This window comes from Cydia pomonella, chromosome 18 (assembly GCF_033807575.1).
Source record: "Cydia pomonella isolate Wapato2018A chromosome 18, ilCydPomo1, whole genome shotgun sequence".
NCBI lineage: Eukaryota > Metazoa > Arthropoda > Insecta > Lepidoptera > Tortricidae > Cydia > Cydia pomonella.
In genome coordinates, this window is record NC_084720.1 from 19,436,672 (window position 1) to 19,461,986 (window position 25,315).

Here is a 25,315-nt window from a genome sequence, read left to right on the forward strand (position 1 = left end):
ACTTAAGCCACGTTTTTTAATTGTGATTGACATCTGTATATACAATTTACGTCTATTAGAAATTTCTCTTTCGGCCGAATCTGAGTCAAAACCGAATCTTGGGTTTCGGCAAATAATTGGGTTTCGGTCGGACACTAGTCTTCACTATACTACGCTACATTTAGAGAACTGGGGCCTTCCGTGAAAATCGAAAATTAGACTTCATTATTTGCCTCTCTATCTCTGTTTCGGATTCGGTCGATACAGAGGCAAATACTGAACTTCGGATTTTCGCGATAGGCCCTTAGGCCGTTCCCTAAAATCTCTTGGCTGGGACTGCGTCCCAATTTATGTTGATGACAATTTTTTTCGAGTTAAACTTACGCCACACATTTAGAATAAAGCGCACTAAACTGTGACGGATGGCGCTTTCAACTTATTACTCGGATATGATACGATGGCCGCGTGAATATAAAGATAGAATATTCGAGTCGCGTAATTGGTACTTTTTTTTAAATTTATTTATTTATTGTGTTGGGAAACATAAAGCATCAATAACACATATCTTAATAATAAGAAGATAAAATATTTGCCAAAACAGCTTCCACTTTAAGTTTATACCATAAAAGTGCTCTGAAATAGACATGCATGAGTAATTGAGTATATAGGTATTAAGACGAAAACATCATCATATAATTTTGTACACAAATGCAAACAAAGAACTTTGCAATTTTATCCATAGCGATAAACAACTAAGCGGCTGCCGTAGGCCATCTGGCTCGCCGTAATGGACTAACAACTTCAGATAATATAATGTTTAATTTTCTATAATACTCGTGTATGTCTGCGACTTTAGAAAATAATAAATAATAATATGCGAAATAAGCATCTACAGCATTCGTAGCACGGTCGCATTTTTATCGCCTGTCATGTTTTAACAAGTATCAAACAAAACTTTAGACCTGATATGCTAAGAGACTTCAGGGTCATTCCACAATAAGGTCTACTCTATCGGGGACGTGACACGTATGGCAGCTACCTTATTAACTTGCAGAAAACTGTATTGCATTACATACCGTTGATTTTAAAGCTAAGCTAGCAAGCGTTATCATGCCAAATACCGGCTTCATAGCTTTATCCGAAGTGTTGAAGAAATAGCGTCACGTACCCGACACTCTTCTGGAATGCCCCCAAACTGTTCTATTTGCTCTGCCAATACACAGATGGTATATAAAACTGCAAGCAAATGAAACGTTCATCAAGATAGCTGCTATAATTCACATAAAGCCCATAAAAGATAAAGCCGAAAGATAAAAGGATTCTGTAAATAAAATAAAGTCTGCAACACGATTAGTGCGATCAACAGCTGCTCTCGAGTCTTGACCCACGATAACTTGGGAAAGGTTGAGTCACCGCCCCTAATGACTGCCACGGCTGTGTGCATGTTTCTTAGCAAGCACACGACTCGGGGAGAGCAACGATAACAGGACCCCGAAAATAAAAATAAAGTCTGCAACAGGATTGGTGCGATCAACAGCTGCTCTCGAGTCTTGACCCACGATAACTTGGGAAAGGTTGAATCACCGCCCCTAATGACTGCCACGGCTGTGTGCACGTAGCCTAGCAAGCAAACGACTCAGGGAGAGCAACGATAACAGGATTCCGAAAATAAAATAAAGTCTGCATCAGGATTGGTGCGATCAACAGCCGCTCTCGAGTCTTGACCCACGAAAACTTGGGAAAGGTTGATTGATTCACCGTTCCTAATGACGGCCACGGTTTCTGTGCACGTTTCTTAGCAAGCAAGCGACTCAAGTAAAGCAACGATAATAGGGTTCCGTAAATAAAATAGTCTGCAACACGAAAGGTGCCATCAACGGCCCTTGAGTCTTGATCCACGAGAAAGGTTGAGTCACCGCCCCTAATGACTTTCACGGCTTGTGTATTGACGTTGCTCAGCAAACAAACGACTCAGAGAGCAAAGATAATAGATAAAGTCTGGAACACGACTGGTGCGATCAGCGACCACCCCTAATGACTTCCACGGCTAGGGAATCTAGAATCTCGTAGTAGAATAGTCAAACTTGGTCAAAATCTGGTCCAAAGCTGACTGATACGGTTAGCGTCAAACAGGTAGTGGCCGGCAAATATAACGAAACAGGATTCACACATTATCATTCGTATGAAAAAAAAGTCTTGTAATGTAATATATCCATGTGCAAATGCATATGTGTACGATAACCATAGTTTTTTCGCTGAATAAAAACATTGTGAAGAAGCCTGAAGGCAATTACGATTACGAACCTCTGGGTGCTAAGGTGACAAGGCAGTCGCTTTTCTAAAAAGTTCCATTGTAGGCCTCCAAAGTTCCATCGTATAATATCTTGCTTGAGCAATCGCCTCACTCAGGGAACTGATATTAAACGTAATAGCCAATCGTAATTACACAGCATTCACTGGAAGCAAGTGAAATGAGACATGAAACCACAAGTCATACAAGCCACGTCGATTTAATTTCACCCGTGGACTTCAATTTCAATAAAGCCTAATCGTATATTATTGGCCGACTTGCATCTCACTCTTGCACATGACGACACGTTAAAATCTGGTAGCCTATTGGACATCATAAATACATTGAAAAGCGTAAGATTTGTGAAAAAGAAAATACAACAAGCAAACACTGCTGGGAAGTTTGCTATGACTAATACGTCGGGCCTTTTCTACTTAATTGGGAAAAACCAACCCTAAAATAACTTCACAGAGAAATCTATGTATTATTTATTAATGACGGTTTTGGACAGAGAAGCATGGCGGTCTTTGGTGTCGGAGGCCAAGACCCACTTCGGGTCGCTGCGCCACAGAAGTACCTTAGTATTTATTAATGAGGTGTAGAGTAAATACACACGTAGTGACAGCAATAACCGTCACTGACCAGTTGCGGACCTTATAGCTTTGACAATACAGTTTACGATATGTAAAGATAGATCGACAAATATTAATTTTACGAGGCAGTCATTTACTGGGTAAGCGGCCCAAGGTGTATCGTAAGCTTGTGGGCATATATAATATGTGATGTTTACAAAATAGGGAAAATATATACACATGTATATTAGTACTAACTTTGTGTTGTGTACGATAAAGTGCCATGGTCGCGTTTTTATCGCCTGCCGTATCATTCGTCACTTTCGCACTTACATACTTGTTAGAACGGGACAGGCACAATGGCAGATGATAAAGAAGCGACCATCTTAGCCCTACTAAAACAGAAATGTAAAATCGCGGTTACTATTTCGAGCAAATACATGTTACGATTCTTCAAAAAATCTCTAGATTTGACCTACAAAAGCATAAAATAAACAATAGTACTACCGTACAGAAATGAGAATTCCTGCAGAACCGAAGTTTGACAGCGAGTCAGAGACTAATTATGCTGTCCCTTTCTAATGTATGGCACTATCTCTTTCGGCCATTTAGTTTTGTCAAAAGTCAAGTCATTATCTTATCTGTGGTCGTGCACGTATAGGGACGTCAGGTTGTGCCAACCCTAATAATTGCTCGAAACAATGCTGACCCGAACGTAGCCGGGAAAAGCCGAAAGGTACCTTTTCATAAGGTACCTATGTCACATAATGTATTTTCAATGTTCAGTCAAAGAATTTAATTTCTGTACCATTTCGCTGGCCCAATATTACAGGGTTCTATGTTACATTTTCAAGATAGTTGAAATTTGACTCAATCTCACTATGACAATGTTCAAATTTCAGTTCGATAAAAGTGAAACATAGAACCCTGTAATATTGGACCACCGATTTCGGACCCTGTCTCAGTGACAATCAATATGAAAGTTGCTAGAGACCTCATACTATTGTCACTGTGACAATGTACGAAATGATACTGAAATTAAATTCCTTGACGGTATTCAAAAGCTGGGTTCTTGTCAGCGAAACGATTTCCAAGTATGTACCTCTATCCTGTGCCTTCTGTAGATATTCCGCATTAAATGTAGGCTGACAGAAATGTAGCTGCATAAACAAACTGAATCCGGCACGGTGGCGGCGCCGGCCATAAAACACTGAATTGCGTTCGGTTCAGACGTCAGCGAAATTCGAAACAGGGAGCATCCTGTAGTCAAACCGCTGGGAAGGTCTACCATAGAGGAATAAACAATGAGTTTTACTGTTTTGACCTTTTCCGGAAAAGGGACGATATTGATGGCTTCAATTCCTATCGTGTCAACAACTGAGGGCCTACCGCGAAAATCGAAAATTCGTCATCTGTCTTTATGTCGCTCGAGTATGCAGTGAACTTTGTTTTTGCAGTAGACCCTCTGGTTCTGCCTTCGCTGTGAAGTGGCAAAATTCAGGTTTTTTAGGGTTCCGTAGCCAAATGGCAAAAATGGAACCCTTATAGATTCGTCATGTCCGTCTGTCTGTCGGTTTATGTCACAGCCAATTTTTTCCGGAACTATAAAAAGTATACTGATCAAACTTGGTAAGTAGATGTATTCTATGAACCGCATTAAGATTTTCACACAAAAATAGAAAAAAAAAACAATAAATTTTGGGGGTTTCCCATACATAGAACCGAAACTCAAAAAAAAATTATTCATCAAACCCATACGTGTGGGGTATCTATGGATAGGTTTCCAATATCATTTTTTTCCAAACTGAATAGTTTGCGCGAGAGACACTTCCAAAGTGGTAAAATGTGTCTCGCCCCCCCCCCCCCCCCCCTGTAACTTCTAAAATAAGAGAATGATAAAACCAAAAAAATATATATGATATCATGCAAACCTCCACCGAAAATTGGTTTGAACGAGATCTAGTAAATAGTTTTTTTTTAATACGTCATAAATGGTACGGAACCCTTCATGGGCGAGTCCGACTCGCACTTAGCCGCTTTTTTTGTAACATTTGAGGATTACTTACTTACGTGTAGCGAGAGTAGTTATTTAGGTTATTAATACATTAACTAAAAAATGCAACAGCCGTTAAAAATCGATTAGCAGTATTATCGAATCACTCAAACAGCAGAGCAGAACAATAAGAAAAGCGAAAAGGCGAGATGCCGCCATCTTGGCTTTTCGAGGACGGAATTAGACGTTCCTTGTGGCTTATCATGCTGCGTACCATTAACCTGGTGATATTCCCGTCGCTCGGGATGATGCCGATGTCCATCCAAATTGTATCGATACAAAATTTTCTTTTTTAAAGATTTCTTTCGCAAAATTTTAACGCGGATGGGCACAACATATTATTGTTTTAATTTACCTTGAAAAAGGTTTGGTTGTTGTAGAATATTAAACACATTCAGCAGTTCTCACAATAAAAATGACACTAGTTTTTTTGGCTAGCATCTTCTACACCTAAAACAACCTTTTCGCAGGCTGGCACTGCAAAAGGTACTTCTATTCTAACTAAAGGGTTGTTTTGCTAATAGTGGGATTGTTTGTGAACGGGACAGTTTGGAATGGAAAGCGGAATGGACTGCTATCGCTATGGAGAGTAACTAGTTCTAGTTGTGCATGGTACGCGCGGGTTAAAGTGTAACCCAGAAAACGTGACTACTATGGGAACTTCTGTATGTGCATAAAAAGATTGCCGATTTTAAGAAAAATTGTGACATTCATAATATTAATACTAGAAATAAACATAAGTTCGCAGTGCCCTTCACTCGGCTCCATAAAATTAAAAAATCATTCATGGGTAATTGTGTGAGATTTTATAATAAACTTCCAAACCATATTACTGAGTTACCAATTAATAAATTTAAGAATCATGTAAAGCGTAAACTTATTTCTAAACCTTATTATACCACACAAGACTACATGAATGATAAAACAACGTGGGATTAATTGTGATTCGAAATGATTAATTATTTATTATATTTGAATAATGATGATGAAATGGATATTCCAATGCATGTATTTCCTTTGTTGTTTTTATTATATTTGTTAAGACATTTAGAATTTATTCTAGAAACAATCTGGACTAGTATTTTTTATACATTTTTTTTGTATGACTATATTTTGTGAAAGTTTTAGTATTAAATTTGATCTATGAATTATATTCATTAGTATTATATATGGAATAATATTTACAACATCAATAAATTGCTCTGATAATTAGATTAAGATAATTATATGTAATACTGTCTTACTATTCATAAGTGCTTGTTGCTAGGCCTACATGAATAAAGTATATTTGAATATTTGAATATTAGTGATCCATCCTTTCGCAAATTCCAGAAAGGCTAAGTCCGGTTGCACCACACTCAATCAACGTAACTCAGCAAAATATTAACAAAATTAGTGCAACCAGCTCTTTAAGTGCTAATAGGTTTTCAATACAACATAGAGGAAGCGTGTGCAATCGTTGCGTTTGACGGGTATTCTCGTCACGGATGAGACGATACAACAAAGATGTGAACGGGGAAAAGTGTACACATATAATAAAATCTAGAAGACGACAAAATATTACAAGGAACTATTAAAGTGAAGCAACGATAGGGGTAAACATTGAGACACACAGCAAAAACAGAATCATCGCAAACTCAGTTGACTAGCCTCAAAAAACATACTTAATACAAAAAATCGTGTCAATTTATAGATTCTATAAATTAATCTTCTGGGACAAAAGAGTAATAATCTAGTTTTCAAATGAGCTACATGCTGTTTGCGAGTTTACTGTTCTTTACGGAAGACATACCAGATATCTCTTTATTAAACAGCTGTATGTGTCACTTACGTCTTTATTTACAATGCTTCATTACAATTGTACCATTTCGAGATGTAAAAGCCTCAAGTACGAGTATAAAGTCAAACGAACAATCAGGACGAAGCGACACATAGAAATGGTGGCCTTAAGGAAAGCGCGATATCAAGCAGTTAGTCTCAGATAAGGGAAAACTCTAGACTTTAGCATAGTATTTACCAATATTGATCTAAAATGACACGTCCCAAAAATAACAAAATGCTCGAACTAGGGAGTGACGCTCATTTAAAGTATCGATATCGATAAACACATTTCTGCTGCAGTCCTAAGGATATTATAGTATTCACATACGATACATCCAGAGGCGTAAGTGGAGATATGGCAGGTGGGGTCTTCGTCCCGGACCCTGCGTCCCACCTTCCAACAAATAGAGAAAACCACGGTCCATTATATAGAACATGTTGGGGCCCATATACACCACTTACGCTTCTGGCTACTCGGTGATTTCTGAACGAAGATATCTGTGGATTAGTATCGGAAAGTCTATCGCGAACATCGAAATTCGAAATTTATTTCCAACTCTACCACTCTTGGAGGTACAGAAATGGAAACACACGAATTTCGATTTTAAAGTTCGCTGTAAACCCCCAGAAACGCAAATGTTTGGACGTAGCAATTCGCCATGAAAGAATCCGAGCTGCCTTTACGGAACACTCGAAAAATGTGACGATTTTATGGCGAGTAGCTGAGCCAGCAATTCACTTTGCCTTATTTTTCGCAAAAACGGTTCTGCATCTGCAATACTTTTCAAAGAGATGCAATACAAATATTTAGGCAAATAGCGAAGTGGATTGCCGACGTCACAATATCGTATGGGCATTTGCGTTTCTCTCAAACGATACTATCCGTGTCTATTGAGCTTAGGATATTTTATTGCAAGTATCGATCCCGTTAAACTAGATCAACATGATCACCATGGATCATGGATCACTTTTAAAACAGTGAATTATAACATTAAACAAGTTTTTAAAGTTTCGAGCAAGTGGCATTTAAAATTACTGGCTTTCCGTAGCGACAGACGCCGTCGTGTAAAGTGAAACTACAATTTAGTTTGAAACAATTAAAACCATGGAACAACTGAAGAACAGAATCGATATTTGCAAGAACCCAAGCTCATAGACATTGTATTTTTACTTTTAACCACAACTTGAACACGAGTATTTTGAGCGTTCTGATATGTTTTTCATCGATATCGATAAATATCAATGCGTCGATAAGGCATTATAAAGTTGTGGATAAAAGAAAAGTATAATGCTTGTTTCTAAAAGCGTCGACTTATCTGTCCGACATGCATCCATCCACAGCGCTGCGTACGAGCGAAGAGCAAGTGGTGCTATGGAGCCGATGTATAACTACATACTACAATACTATGTTATACGCTAAATTACCACTAAATTAAAAAGATAGAGTCAAACTGATACATTAGTACCACGTTCACATCAGATTACTTAGGCATAAGATCTTGATGTATCTATAGTACACACCATAACAATAAAAAAAATAGGTCAGTAGTTAGGCAACGACCAACTATCACCTATCGTAATATAAATTGTCTATAGGATAGGTAATATCGATATCTACATATACAAAGAAAATTTGTCGAGGCATATTCACAATTTATAATTTAAATAGTCTTGCCAATGCCATCTATTTTATATAATTGCGATTTGTGTTTATTTTGATTGATTTGTCTGCTTGTTTGCGAGTCTCACGGGAGTTTTGTAGTTAATATTACTTTGTATGATTTTATTGCTATTTAATCTTCTGCGGATAAGGGAGTCTACAAACGCTCCTATATCGAACAGTGATAAACCAAAAGTATAGTGTGTTCTGATTTATTTTATTTTATTTACAGTAGAAAATATTACATATAATATTGACAATAAAGTGCCGAAAACGTTATAGATCATGGTTATTAATTTTGTTGCAGTTGTCATAGAAAACTCATTGCCAGTTCTTGGGCTATATTACTCTAATACCTACCAATCTAGAAATGAACTTCTGATGTTACCGGGCAGCCACTATTAGTAAATGATAATGTTATATCCATGCAATGATGTTTATCAAATAGAAACGTGTCGGTGATTGTTATTGGCTTAAGTTGGAACCCTGCAGTGTCTAGGAACAATTGATACAACACGTGGAAGGTTTTTGCACGTGGTTAGGTTAGGTTTTTTTTTAATACCACGACGGTGGCAAACAAACATACGGCCCGCCTGATGGTAAGCAGTCACCGCAGCCTATGGACGCCTGCAACTCCAGAGGTGTTACATGCGCGTTGCCGACCCTGCATGCGCGTTGCCGACCCTAAAGGTTAGCTACTAATATGTGTATCTAGGTTCCTTTTTAAAGGTATCCGGGTAGATGAACCTTTGAGAAAGAGCCTGTCACCTCAAGTTTTTTTTTTTATATAAAATTTGGGAATGGGGACAACCTTACACAGATCGATCTAGCTCCAAACAAGCTAAGCTTTTACTAAAGGTACTAGGCGACGATATACGAGTACATACGTATATATATATATACAAAGTGTCTCTACCCTCTGGACATAGATGAATAGGACGCGTTGATTAGGGTATTTCTAACCTATGTAGTCTCATTCCAATCGACACAGTATTAACGGAGAAATTAACGATTTAACAACAGGAACAACCTGTATGTAGACACACGGTAATTAAAGAGTATGTCATGTCACTAGTGTCACTTTAATCTTATCGTCATCGTGAACGACTAATACAGTATGCTTCTATTTATTGATAATTTATTTGAATTAACTTAACGTTTAAAATATATAGTTGTGGCATTATCTATGAAAAGGGACCTTATTGTCGATGGCGCTAACGCCGCACTGCGTCACGCAGCGTTGTATTTGTATCAGAGCATCGTCTATAACGGCGGAAGCGCCATCGACAATAAGGTCCCTTTTCATAGATAACGTCACATTTTTTAATGTTTATCTAATCAAATAATTTACCATATTAGCACATTCCTGAGAAGGAACTCTACTCGGGATCTCGGTCAATGTCCAACACGTTGTATACATATAGAACACCCATGACTCACGAACAAATATCTGTGTTTACCACACAAATAAATGCCCTCACCGGAATTCGAACCCGCGACCATCGGCTTCATAGGCAGGATCACTAACTAAGACAGACCGAACGTCAATTCAGATCAGACTATAAAATAGCTCTAACCGTATATTGGTTAATACAATTCCATTTTCCATACGATATTATTTTTTGAAACAAAAATATTATCAATTGTGCCCGGGATTTACTGACAATAATCGACTTCATTGAAACGAAAAGGATTTTATAGTTTTATTTAACTTCACCGCTTATTTGCATTCAAGTGTTTGTATATAATTATTAGTGTGTGCTTCAAATCTTGTAACTCAAATGTAGACCTCAATTTGGAGTACTTCCTTAATTCCGATGACAATGCAATAATACGGTAACATGGAGCTGATCTGATCATGCAGTCGGAAGGTAGCATAGAATTCTTCGATGGACACACAACGCAAAAGACAAAAGCATCGAGTTTAGGCTCATTAAAAAAGGTCTCGAGAAGTACTTGATAGACATGCAAAGAAGAATAAGTACAGTCAGCAATAAAAGTGTTAAATTTTTTTTTACAGTATCTTGTCGACATTCTTGTCCGTCGTCGGCAGTAAGTGATAGCAGGGGCCCATTTCTCGAACGGTATTAGTCTAATTTTATTTGTGTGTTGCCATGGTAACCCAGCATACGACATGACAGTTCGTGAACTAATATTATTACCAGCCCTAGATCTGAAACTTCTTCAGACACACCAAATAAATAAACGACAGGCGTGTAACGTTATAATGGAGTAAATGTTGATAAACAGAATTGAACGAGAACATAACAAAACCGCAAGAGTTAATCTCGTCTAGAGCAGACTCGTGTTTGCATTGTCTGCTAGCAAGGGCCAGTCGAGTTTATAGACGATCCAGTTTAAACCTACACTCCAACACTGCTAGCATGACTTACCGCGACAGGCTCGACAAGAGACAGATCGGCGCGACTTGAGGGCTTGTCGCGGGGTGGCAGCACAACTCACGCACGAGAGAAGCGACAAACTCGAGATCGAATGTCACTGTCACAAAATGACAGAATATCGCGACTTTGAACTAAAATCCGTAGCACAACTGCCATTTTCGAGACAAAATATTCTCTCGTCTTTACGTCAAACCGCGAGTTGAAGTCTACGCGACATTAAGAACGCGACTTGCTCTCGCGGGTGGTTAACTTGTACTTTTTTTGCAAAATTCATGAAATAATTCACATTAGTAGTACCGCAAGCCGGTCGGCTCCTGGCGGAAGCGGACGGCTCCGGTCGGACTCCATCACTTCTGCCTTACTTAATATGTAGGCATATTGAAAATGCGTTCCGGCGCGGCCCGATTCCCGCCGGTCGGTGGGAAACGTACATTAGGGATATAGAAGTAGGTATGGACCCATCAGTAAACGCATGTTACTAACCCCATATACATAATGCACGATGATACAAGTACATAAATGACTGTTTAACATAATAACATTAACATAATTCGGCTTGGTAGCCCCTTAATAATTTCAGGAGTCATCAATAGGTACGAGTATATTAAAATTATTACACGTATCCCATGCCAATACAGTTTCGGAATTTAAAGTGCGACGAGTCTGTTTTTATCTTGACGAAAGGTGTTTAGAGCTTTGATCCTAGACAGTTTGCTGTATGTACATAGGTATGACCTTACAATTGCAAAATTTCAACTCAGGCCAGTAAGTTTGTAAAAGTACCCCTTTAAAAACTTCTTCCTAATACAACTTCCATCCACAAACGGCGCTCACTTGCTTGTAAGTAGATGGAGCCGATGAGATGGGTAGGTACAAATATGGGAGACAAACTATCGAAATTATTACAATATTGCCTAATAGGTATTTTCAGACAGACGAAATTTTACGCATTAGTAATTTACGGTACATAATTATAGCAAAGACTACTAAATTTATCTACGACACTGATGGTGAGCAGCATGGCATGAGTCTACATAAATACTATAAATATGAATATCTACGCTCATGTAACTCATCTGGAGTTGGAGGCGTACATAGGCTACGGAGACTGCTTACTATCAGGCGGGCCGTAAGCTTGTTTGCCACTGACGGAGAAAAAAAATCTCCGTAGTGTTTAGGATTACGCTTAAATGTCTAATTTCAACAATCTCTTACTAGGTACCGTTCGGAACCTTTCTTGACTTCAACAAAACACACTTAAACATATTAACTGCCAGCAACCCGATGGGTGGTTGCACTGTTCGTAAGCTCTTTTCGCCTACGGTTTTTCTCTTTTATGTAACAGGATCGTGTCAGGCTTAAAATTATGCTTTGATTGAAATACTATCAGTCATCACCTAGTACACCATTCCGTCCCTGGCCAACACCGATATTTTGAAAGTGTCGTTACGCTCATGTCAAATTACGTTATGGCTGTATATATACGGTCATCATACGGTAGAGATCGTGGCCGTATTCTAGGTGCTTCTCTTCGTGCTTGACAGGTATTGATACGGTCATGGTATGATACTTTGCAGTAGGTAGGCATTATGAAGTGGGCAGGGAAGACCTTAATGACGGCTTTAAGGCACCTACTTTATATTCGTTTCATTGCAGGTAAAAATTACAGGAATTTAGGAAAAAAACAATATTTAAATTCAGAGTATATATTATTGCAACTTATATTAAAATCTTCTAGAAATAGCATCTTCTACATTAACTTAAAATTATTTTCTATTTTGCTTTTTCTTCGACATGTGGCGTAGGACAATCAGATCACCCTGGAAAAAGAACCGGTTTGTTAACAAAACAAGAAATGATTTTGACTAACTATGAAATAAGCTTTTTATCTCCATTTGTCAAATCTAAAATAGCTATAGGTACTTATAAAAACACACGTTATTGGCACAAATAATCCTACAACACAACACAAGTGTTCTGTAAGAGATTAATTCAGGATCCTAAATCGTAAAAATGTAATCGAATTTAGTATGAGTCTGACTGCAGTAATCAGGAACAAATAATTTACGATCCTAGGTAGGACGCCAGTCAGGTCGTGTTGCTTGCTTTTACTTTAATGCGATTGCATTACGGGAGAAATTGGTAATTCTTACACTCGTACGTATCCCGATAATACTATTTATTTATACCTAATTTAGTAAAATATAGAAGATACAGTGACTGCAATCATAAGTTAGGTTAGTACTACCTCTAAGAAATATTAAATTTGTCCTCAGACTTAGCAGCCTTGCTTAGCGCGGAGACAGCCAGCCCCGCTTTTGATACCTGCTTGCCTAGTGTTTTCTGACTATCCACTTGAGATCTCGATATCATCTTCCTGTTAATAATAGCTTCCATTGGATGTTTGGGATAATGCAGGGCTTATTCTGAAATAAAATCTACTTACAATAGGAATATGTAAACCAAACCAATAATCACAATTCCGGGAATTTTAATTTACTATAACAATATATTATTTTAAGTTTAATTAAAAAAACATTCATAAGGACTATGAATTTTAATAAATGCTACAAAAGTGAGTATATAAAGTTCTATTACTTACATATTTTCCATATATATTCTCGTAATAAAATGTTGACAAAATTTGAAAGTTCCTTGACGTTGACAGGAAAAACATAACCATCGACAAAAAACTTGATTTTTACCACCGAAGAACGAATGAAATAGCGCAACCCTGTTTCCGATTCAGTGTGGTCATATGTAAATAGCATTTATTTTTTCACTTTGATTTCATCGGGGAACACTGCCGAGTCGCGCCGCGACTTTGAGTTCTCTACGCGACTGTTGCAGTCGCGGGTGTCAGTTGTGCTACGGAAATCGACAAATTTGACAGCTGCGGGAATGTCGACTCGAGTCGCGGTCCTTCTCGCGGATGTAAGTTATGCTAGACATGCAGGGGCCCATTTCTCGAACGGTATTTGACTAATAAGGATTAAAAGGTCTCCCATTCCATTCCAATAAGAATTTTGACACATCAAAATTACCTTTATCTTGGCAATGTTTGTTGTCTGAGCGGCTAGAGGATTCAGTCCTGTTTTGTTATGAGAGTAATATACACTGTAATAATGGTCCGTTCGAGCGACCAACTCTAAGAAATGGGAATATCGTCACAGAAGAGGCTCAGAGTTTGTCAGGGACTGAATAATTAACATTTTGAAGATCTCATTACGAGCGGCGGCCAACAACGGCGGCCTAATTATAAATAAAGTAGGACGTATACATGTATTGTACGATTCGGATTGTCTTGAATCTGTGAAGCAATTACGAAGAAGAAGATGGAAGACGTGTTCAAAGCGTAATAAGTTATCAAGACAGAAGCCTTTTCTGCAACCAGAAACGTCACTCAGACAGAGTCTGCGTCAGTGATGGCAGAATATGCTGTTCTATACCAAAAAACATCTACACCAAAATTGTATGTATACCATATTCTATGAAATAAATTCATGAATTAATTTGAACGTCACGTTTGAGACTAACAGATTATATTCATCCAGATAATATTGCCTCTTGGAAAACCGACCGTGGTTTTATTATTATACAATTATATTAATAATTGAATACATAGACATAAGGCACCCATAACTTGGAATTTACAAGAATGCTTGGATTCAAGCCTGCGATCACACGATCCTAATTTAGATAACCGGCCAACAACCTCGATTCAATTAATAACATAGGCATTTAGTAAATAAATATATAATTAGAGGCACCCCCCACACTACTTAGCCGTTTTTCTTTTCTTTTCTTTTCTTTATATAATATTTAGATTTTTTACATTGTCATTTTCTATATTAGTATTATTATTGTGTTTTCACTTCTTAAAGTACAGGTTCACAAAACCTGTGCCAATTTCTCCGGAGAAATCACTGAATCCTGAGTCACAGGCTTTGTCCTAGTTCAGGAAATGGAGGCTCAATCCTAATAGAACTGTTACAAACCTAAAATAAGTTTTATTTTGTAATTTAATGTAAGGCTCACATTCTGTATTAGATTTCAAGTAAATAAAGATTTTTTGTTACTAGTATTATTACAGCCTTACGGTGAACGATTACTTTAAATTAGATTACACACCTAGTTCCGAACATTGCTTAACGGAAAGAATTAGCGGTGTCATGACGGTTTAAGCCACAAAGGCGTCAGTGGCGAACATGTATGTCACCAACACCAACAGAAACAGCATATGCGGATGGGAATCATGCGGAGATACGACTTCAGGTATAGCAGGATGGAATTTACTAACAAGATTCAAACTGACATTTACAGTGTTCAGTCAACATAAATATATAACCGATTCAAAACCTTATTCCTTAACAATAGAGCGTAGAAACGTACACATATTTATGATGTTGAATATTCACGTTCATATCGTACGTCAGCTTATATACGGCCGCTCCAGGGCAAAAATTACATTTTCATCTCTATAAAAAACGACAACAGGAAACTGGAAGTGTAACAAGCGTAAACTGGGTTGGGCTGAGTTGATATTTCACAGGATAGCTATCGGTTTCATAAAAAATACCTCAAATGTAGGTATTACCTGACCCTAGCTGGAAACGATAGAAGTGACAGAGCGCAAAATATTTAGAAGAAGACGCTTCATACAAAACACGCACCTTTTACAGATTGATAAATGTTTTAAATTTTTATGTTCCTCCTATCCGTAATAAATGATTTACATAAATATGATTTCGCTTTTTGTACATTTACCAATTTTTACCAGTTGCGTGTTGTTGTTTAATATTTCACGTGATATGCAAAACGGAGGAGGTATCGTGTCAGTTGCATGTTGTTTTGCGAATTACATTTTGCTCTGAAACGTACTATCATTCCGATTTAAATTAACGTCAAATGACTGAGCGAAATCCCGCGACTCGGCAGCTTTCAAAGCGGTCACGTCTGTGAAAAATGGCACCGAACAAGAAATGCAACATAACTTCCAGACCAATACATTAACTGTATTGAACGAAAATGCCAACAGAATCTCTTGACTGCAGTATATGTAGACTTACATCTGGATTCTGGACTGTTATATCGTTTTTCGATAAACCTTTGTGCACGCGAGCAAATATAGGTCACTATGAAAGCCAAGAACAATGCCGTCATAATCTTACTGAACAAGCTGATGTACCCCAAATGAATTAAATCTTAGTGACCCAGAAACGTACAGAGCGGCACTTTATATCGTGTGTAAGAAAACAGGGGTCTTAGGGATAATGCTTTGTAAAGAGCACTCTAGGTTAGCCCAGAAACAGCCCCCAGGGGCGGCCGATTGGTGTCAGATCGCGCTCAAGGAGACTACTAGTTCTAACGTTACAGCTCGCCGACCAGTCTCATAAATATCGCCTTTAGCGTCATTCGAACTAATGCAAATCTTTATTGAAAATCTTTGAAATCGAAAAACGATTGAACGTAAAATCTATAAATTTGAATTTATTTATTTCATAATATTAAATTACAATATAAATTATTTCAAGCTAAACTATATGAATTTATATTATGATCGTCAACTATTTATTATATACAATAGCAAAATAAATTCATCACAATGTCAAATAAACATTGGGAAATAATTATACAATGTCAAATAAAATAATTACGGAAAAGATATCAATATGGCTACTTATACCTAGTATCTCGCAATGATCGTCAAATTAAAGTACAAGGCATTACAATATAAGATAGACCGATAGGAGTAAATGTCGCTAGCAACTTTATTGAAAACAGACTGGGACAGCAATCCTAGTCCATTTGTATTTCATTAGCAATCTGTGGAAAAGCGATAAAATTGCAGAAGCGACATTTAAACCTTCAATGTTTTATTGTTTATCGTTAATGTCAAATTAACGAAAAACATTCACACCATTTGTTCCAAATCTTTAGGGACAAAAAATAAGTCGGAACTTTTGTTCAAAGTTTTGAACGAGGGTCGGAAGGAGCACAAGAAAAGCTGTTAGAAGTTATCGGGGACACTTTGGACTTGTCGGTATTTAAAGACAAAAAGGAATAATTTGTAGGCCATACATCAAGGAATAAAGCATAGTTCATATAGAATTGGTACGCACTAGAAGATTGTTATTTTTTTAAGTTAATAAAATAAGAAAGTTATGAATGGTGAATTTTAAATAGTAATGTATTTAGCTTTCAAATATGTATAAATTAAAAAAAAAATCTCTGTTATGTTAATAATTACGAACTGTTTTTCATAATGGACCCCCGTCATTTTCTGCACAACACTTTTGTCGACATTTTTGGCGTGTTGATTTCTTGTAGATCGCAATGAATTGATACCCTGGACAATTTGACTAGTCTTATTTAATTTTATTTCATGATTGCCCAATAGTATTTGATAGATTGAAATTGGGGACGATTCGAAGGATTCATCTCGCGGGGTATGTATTTGGCCTGATTATTAGCATACCATGCCAAAACTTTTTTTGAGTAGTGGCAGCTGGCTAAATCTGGCCAATATTTCACAGGACCGTTATGGGATCTAATAAATGCCAATACTCATTTCTCTAAGCACTCTTTAATATAAAGGTCCGACTTCATTGTTGACTATGTTATAAAACTTTTCGTCTTACAGCCGCAATTATAAATTCCTTGCCATATCATATGTTTTTTTGCGAACTTGTCAAGTTTCACGAACTTATATTTTTCGGGTAAATGACCTCTATTATTGGCCATATAAAACTTCGAACCGAGTAGTTGATTAAAATCGAGTTTTACATACGTCTTGTCGTCCAACTACAAGCAACCTTCGAATTCTGTCAATACTGGGTCGTACAATAGTCGAGCTAGTGTTTTAGCTTGTCGGATCTGTTTAACAGTCCGATTTGGCTGTTTTATTGCTCGATAGCTCTTATAGCCACCTCTGAGGTGAATCATCTTTATCTTTCTAGAAGTTTCTTTGATTTTTTGGGATAAATCGTAATTAGACCGTCCTGAATTTTGTTTGAGTGACCTTAGGTCTTTTTCCCAAAATCTTGTTATTTGTACCAGACTTCCGATTAGTTTGTGTTTTCCTGTCAGCTGATAGAGTCTCCTTGTAACGTTTTATGACCCCACAAATACTAGCTTTTAACATCTTAAGCGACTTAGCTGTCTTTGTCCGGGATCGATAAGAATTTTCGAAGTATTTGTGCACAATCAATCTCCTGTTCTCAATTTTCATGGTCGAAAACTTTAAAATGCAAAAAGCTAGGAAAAAAATATTTTGACAATTAATACTTTGAAGGTTGGTGATTGAACTGTAATTGTCAATTTTTTTCCCGCCATGGAATTATTATTTTTTAAACATTGCTAATTATGTGCCAATTCTATATGAACTATGCTTTAGCGATTGCCATTTGAGCCGCGTAAGACATTCCTGCTCATGGAAATGTCCCTCGCAAATCTGGCTACGGATGCCGTCACAGTGGGTAGTAACGACGAAAGTGAAACTGAAGCGACACGACATTTGGGGTACTTCGATACCCAGGAACGGAGAAAATTGAAGGCTGCTATTATATTAAAGACGTTTAGTAGCTTAAAATTGGAGTATGTTTTCCAGCCACAAAGAACAAGTTACAATATAAGCTTTGGAATTACAATAGTTCGAGTACTAACAATTCGTAACACAATGAAATATGAATATAATAATAAAAAGGTATTTGTTTTACGGTGGGGCAAAGATGTTGATTAACCGCTCGTGCCAATATTGATACAAAATATTCCAAAATCGAAAAATTCGAAAAGTGGAATCTTTTGGAGCGTTGCGAGGGTTTCAAGGCACGCAGGCAAATTTTGCCACCGAGATTTTTCACCAAACCAACTCGAGGAAAATTCTAACTGTAAAATATCAACAAAATCAAACCAAATGAAATCCATATGAACGTTTTTAAATATTAATCACTTAAAATCATAATTTAAAAGTAAATTCTACCAGCCAACCAACCAGACTACCAAAATTTTCGTCAGATTACTTTGCCACACATGTGGAATTGTGGATAAAATGCGACTTTCCCAACCATTTTTGAACAATCAAGAGGGCCTTTACCTTTAGTGTCCCAGTTAATAAAACACAGTTTTGTAGTTACAAGCTCTTCTACTAATAGGCAGGAAAACCTTTAACGGATTGCCGTTGTCGTCAAGTAAAGAAACCGCCCGAGCGTGGACAGCCTAAGTCTCAAAGGACTGGACATGAATACATCCTTCTATAGTTTATACCTTCAGTAAGGCAATTCAATTTCTGCTCAGATTTTCCTAGTTTCTCAGTTGGTGTTGATTTAGTGTAATCCCAATCAGACACCACAGGGCTTATAGGAAGAGGAAAACGTACAATGCTATACCGCCTATACCCAAGTTGGAAAATACAGGTCAAATTCAGTCGCTAGCCGTGCCGACCTTGACACACATCTATATTGAGATTCTGACGCTATGTCCTTGATGATAACGGTTTGGGATCCAGAAGCAATCGCAAGGTAGATATAGGGGTGACACTGTGGGTGGGATGACAAAGGGGATAGTAGGAAGTGAATACAAAACCTGGCCATACCATATATTCACATTTCCCGAATGGTGTTAGACGAATGTTATTCTATCCCACACAAAGAGAACTACCGCTTGAAAAATGGAGCAAATAAGCAGGTTTTCTTTAAAACCTGTTTGAAAAGTGACAACTTGACAAGTCGCCGCATATGAATGAACATGTGCGTGTCCATCCACTTAATATTATTCCCTAAACAGAAACAACCAGAGACAGTCAAGTGTTGCATCTTTGTGTTTCGCAAAACTGGTTATAAAACTGGCATATTAATGACCGTAGAACGCTACAAATACAGTTAAACAACGCATGACTGCGAGGATTTCGCGGTTAAGGAGTTCTGGCTCGCAAGCCAACATAATAAGATTCGCAATCGTGTGTCAGCATTGCGACCAGCGCGAACTTGACCCGCGTTTGATTGGCTTCGACCCACATCAGTTGCTAATTTGTGGACACGGTGAAAAGCCTAAACAAATATCGGATTCAATGGAATTATGCAAAACAACAGTCTGTATAAAGCGGATTGCCTTTGAGAAAATAGTGTTAAAAGGTTCTGAATGAGGAATCAACAAACTTATTTTTTTTAAATCATTGGTGTTGGTGGACCACAGAATTTAATTTGCTATTAGACATCTTTTGTGTCACTTGAATCCATACGCGTCCTCGTCATTTTACGGTATTCTTGACCCCTCCCTCTTGCACGTCTTTATATATAGTATTATAGTTCCGGTGAAAAAACACATTGGCAATTATTGGCCGGAATGCAAACAAGGCAAGTTCGAGGAGCTCGGGGAAGTTAAAAATACATGAACGGAGACATCGAGTCTGGCCGGTGCAAGAGTCGCGAGACTGCAAAAATTGCCAATCTGCCAACAATGCCAACTGGTGACGGTGATGGAATAACAATATCTTTAACTAATGCAGTATGAGTTGTATATCAACTTCCTGTACTGCAGTGTTATTTGATTTATAAGATTGGGAGTAAATAAAAAATATTTGTATTGCTATTTACTGGCTCCTATTGTTTGATTTATGTTTCGTTTCATGTATTTTTAGAAATAAGTCAGCTAGTCTCCAGTTTAAACATTTAACAACTGATGTGTTTAGAATATGACGTGTTGCTGGAGGATAGTCATGTTGCTTCTCATCTACGGGACAATATACTTACCGTGGCTAAATGATAACTAAATTATGACTAATTTCACCTCGTACGAAAATACGCTGAGGTTCGATACGAGGTGACCAATAATTCTGAAATCTATAAATACGCTGTACCAAGTTACCAACCCTTCGATAAATGTATTATCGGCGCTTCGCCCAACAAATACTAACGGCAACACTCTTAGCTGACCATGGGTAGAGCTTATACCGTTGCTATAAGGCTTACGATTGGTCACAACTGTGTCGACTATAATACACGTAACATATGCCGGGTAGCAGGAATACCATAATATTTACCTGTAACAAGAAGATTAAAAATATAAACACATTTTCGATAATGTGACATCAAAATAAAATGTTTATTCACAAAATATATCAACAGAAGTGGAAATAGAGAGTCAAAAAGAAGAAATTTATGATACTGATTAAATAAACAAACAAGACTAGTCAGAAAAAGGTATAATCAATCGTAATAACGAAAGTATTCGAGCTATAGGCTTCTATAGAATATCGTGTTACATGTTTAACAAAAACAAATGACGCAATTAAATGTATAAATTGATCGTAAAGATAATTCAGAACGTTGCTATTCTGGTATTGATGAAACGAAGAAAGACCACCGGAGATTATTTCCGTAGCGACCAAACGAAGTGGACTATAAATACGACGAGAATTTGATAGAGAACGACAGTTTTGCGCATTCTACGAAACCTAATTACCCGACGCGGGCGCCAGAAATGCCTGGATTCCTGCCTACTATTTTATTTTCCAGAACTACTTGAGTTGTTTCTTTTTGGAAGCGCTGGTGACCTAGCGGTAAGAGCGTGCGACTTGCAATTCGGAGGTCGCGGTTTCAAACCCCGGCTCGTACTGATGAGTTTTTCGGAACTTATGTACGAAATAGCATTTGATATTTACCAGTCGCTTTTCGACGAAGACTTGAGTTGTTTATTTTTGCTTTGGGTGGCACTAACGTTACAATTTAAAATAAAGACTATATAATTAAACAGTGGAATAGAAATATTCAATTTAGAAAGAGCAGATATATAGATAAAGATCGATGAAACATAAACAAAATTTTGAATGTGTACAACCTAATGAACACAAGAGTCTCAAGACTGGCTTTAAAGTTTTTGTAAATGTATCTACTATATAAGAATTGATTTCATTCTATAGGAGCAAAAAACATCTTTGGATCTTATGTACAACATAAATTACATTTTTATCATAAATAAATATCGATGAAAGGCCTTCCAATTTAGCTACCTATCGTCCTTCACAAATTTCCAAAAATCAACTACCGAAAAGGAGCGAGTAACTCATGATGCGTTATCCGTGAATCATATTTTAAGCCCCCAAGACATAAATTTGAGGGGCAATGTGCTGAAGCCTCCTCCCCCCTCACCGGGAGAGGGGCGGTCAAGGCCCCAGCAACTAGGGCGCTGAAAGGCGAGATAACTGCACAATTCACCTGCTTAGCTGTATAATGTCACGGCGAAATATTCGGATTTTGGAGCACATTCGGCCTATTGTTGGGTATTGGTCGTGTCTGGATAAATATTTGCGAACTAAATTTTGACAAGAACCGGGCTTTTCATGAGCTGTTAGCAAATAAATACTTACCTCGGTCCGTAACTGTTATTTTGATTAGGTAAGCTGTTGAGCATTTGTTTTAGGCATATAGCTTGGTAGCTCAGAACACGGATTTAATGACGCTTAACAAAACACTTATGTAGTTATGTCCACAGTAAAAATACCCTTTTTACATTATGAATTGATTGACTTTACATACGGTTATTAGAACGCACCATCGACAGAGATAACAGGCCATTCGTAAACCTTATTCCTCCGAGTTAACATACACTTATGTGTTGCAGTTTGTATGACCAGCCTGAAAACTACATCAGGTTAAAGTACCCTCTTACATTCACGAATCCACTCATTCTTGACTTCGTGACTTGACCAAATCTACTTGTTTATTGACCATATAATTCCGTGCAGAAGAGAGCTCCCCGCGTGGTGCAAGCAGGGAAAGTTGTTTACGCAGTCGCTTCTGACACCGTTAACTCGAGGTATTCATATTTCCCCTCTGACGAAAGCGGGGAAATGGAATAGACGATAAGCCACTTTGTTTTTATTTGGAAACTTGTGGAAGAAGCGTTTGGTAAACATTGGGGAACGGAAGTAGATTCGGGAACAAACATCTAACTACTAAGTACATAATTAGGGCTAGATTGTTCGAAACTTGGGTTAATCAACTTTCTGGAAATGATAGTTAGTTCAGCATAACACTGCAAGTTTAGGAGTCAGATTGTACGAACATACTAAGACCTGTTTATTGATAAAGGGTTTCAAAATGATTAATGTTGCTTTTGGCTTGTCTTTAAATAAATATACAGTAGAATGCTTTATAATTGTTATCGAGCATACGATCCCAGTTAACCCAGAAACATCAAATCATATTTCCCAAATAGGCCCGATAGGACGCCAACTACTGATTTCCACTATGAAACTAGGTCACTCTTTGTACCTTTAAACAATTTTCAGATTATGATATGACGCAATATCAAGTACAAGGTTAACGTTGAGTGAAACAACAATAGTATATTACTTAACATAACAACAAACATAAATAACACCTATCCTGACTTCCGTATTTTTGTAATAATGCAAATACACCATCAAAACATTCGAACTGCTATCAGGTATGCATACTAAATGGTATCTTTTCACAACGCATCAGAGTTTATAATGGAATGGGTGTCGAGACGCGCGGGCGACAGGCAAGGCCAAATGTGAATAGGCAGTTCAAAGGAAACTAGACTTAAAGAGAACTGCCTTAGGAGTTGTTTCAGGTTGTTTGTGAGCGAGGGGAGTGGGGCAACACGTGGCAGCCGACCCGCCGCGCCGAGCTTGACCCAGTTGCTAGATGCACCATTTCGGCCGCTCGCATCAAGCAAGGACAGCCCTTTAGCATCGATTCTGTGGCCCTCTGTGGCTTTGTTGTTGGATGCTCAATCCCGGCCTTTGGGGCTTGTTGACTCGAGACAAAAGATGCTTCGTTGCTAAGCGGTACAGAAAGCCGTAAATTTATTATCATGATAGGGAAAAAACAATTCGTTCGCACAGCATTCATGTGGATGATTGAATTTGAAAAGTCCTTCAAAATGTTACACTCTACAAATACCTAACTAACCACATATTTTAACGTAGACATGTTATTTTTGAATGATTGACCTATAGGTGAATTTTGTTACGGAAAATACGGATGATGCCCCATGCAATTTTGACAAATCCTGCTATATGCATTTAGTTTATGGATTGGTTTAGTTAATAAATCATTTGGGTCATCTACAGTCTCAAATGTCTCAATAGACAAGCCTTTAGTTCAGCAAACAATGAAAATAATCAATCGTCATTATCTTCAAAGAAAGTTTATCGATTACGGCATTGAAAATGTAGGAAATTTAAGGGCCTGTTTCACAAAGTCTGAGTTAAGTATTGGCTAGCTAATTAACAAATACATCAACTGCCAGATGAAACTACCTTAAGCTGTAAAGGTATTTATCTACCAGTTAAGCTTATTTAACGATTGTGAAACTCCAACGATGACTTTATTTATCAGATAAGCAAGTAACTTATTTAGGACTTGAACATTGTAAAGCAGGCCCTTACTCTTACGGGAAGCCTTCAGGTTTAAAAGAGCATCAGGAAATTAAATATACGTACTTTGAATTATTTCAGTAGAGATGCAAGAATATCAAGAAATTTTTTCGTGTCGACGTAGTAGCAATACCTACTAGAATAGTATTTATTAGAAGTTCAACAGTACGAGTACAAAACTTCGTGACGTTCTTAAGCCTTTATGTTAGTTTTCCTTTGTCTTTGTAGTTACCTTCGCGGTTTCTAAGTATAGGCTTATTTTCATTTCTCCGTCTGTCTTGAGTTTGATATTTCATTATTCGCAGGCCGCAGCCCTACAATTCGTAGCGTAGCTACTTGAACGAACTCAATAGTCTAATAATAGCGTGGAACCCATACTATCAAATTTACATTGATAAAATAGAGATGGTGCAGAAGAAATTCCTTCGTTTTCTGAATTTTAAAATGAAGAGTCCACGTTGTTCATACGCTGATCTTTTGATCAGGTATAATATGCTTTCTCTGGAGAACCGACGTGCCGTTGCTGACGCAGTGATGCTGCGCAACATCTGTGTAGCCGATGTAGACTGCCCGCAGCTCCTCGCAGCCTTACAGTTCCGCACTCCGCAGAAGTTGACCAGGTCCAAACACTTATTTAGCTTACCGATTACGCGTTCCAACTCAGGCAAACGGGCTCCTATACACAGAATTTGTGACCACCACAACAAGTTACTTTCAAATGTAGATTTATTCTCATGCTCCCGTGCCTCATTCAAGGCTGCTGTGACAAAATTGTACAAAATAAAACAATAAGAAGTAGGATTCGTTGTAAATGCATATAGATTTTGTAGCGGAAATGGTTAAATTGGAGTTTGCATGTTGCTAGGTTTACATTCTGATACCACTTATGTTCTCAGTGAGATATATTTAAGGAATCATCATAATCTATACTGTACTAGTTACGTATACACTGTCTATATTGTTCTTGACTTGTATGCTTCTGTTTTATCTCCTTGTAATAAAATAAAATAAAATAAAATAGTACGAGTAGAGAAAGGGAAAATTACAATTTGTCATTTTAAGTACGAATTAGTTTTGTTTTCTGCATATAAGGACTGCAAAAATTTGTTGGTTAGAAGTATATAGTACCGTAT

General features: G+C 37.6%; 1 protein-coding gene across 3 annotated transcripts in view; it reads right to left on the reverse strand.

The window, feature by feature from the left end:
• The window catches only part of LOC133527457 (ran-binding protein 10), a 77,943-nt gene that overhangs the window by 28,873 nt on the left and 23,755 nt on the right, over window positions 1–25,315 (reverse strand). For 2 of the 3 annotated variants that reach the window (XM_061864477.1, XM_061864480.1), the window contains exon 2: window positions 7,044–7,109. The exons of the other annotated variant lie outside the window; for it this stretch is intronic. In XM_061864477.1, the coding sequence (XP_061720461.1) occupies window positions 7,044–7,109 (66 nt within the window). The remainder of the gene's footprint in view (window positions 1–7,043; window positions 7,110–25,315) is intronic. 3 annotated transcript variants of the gene reach the window in all.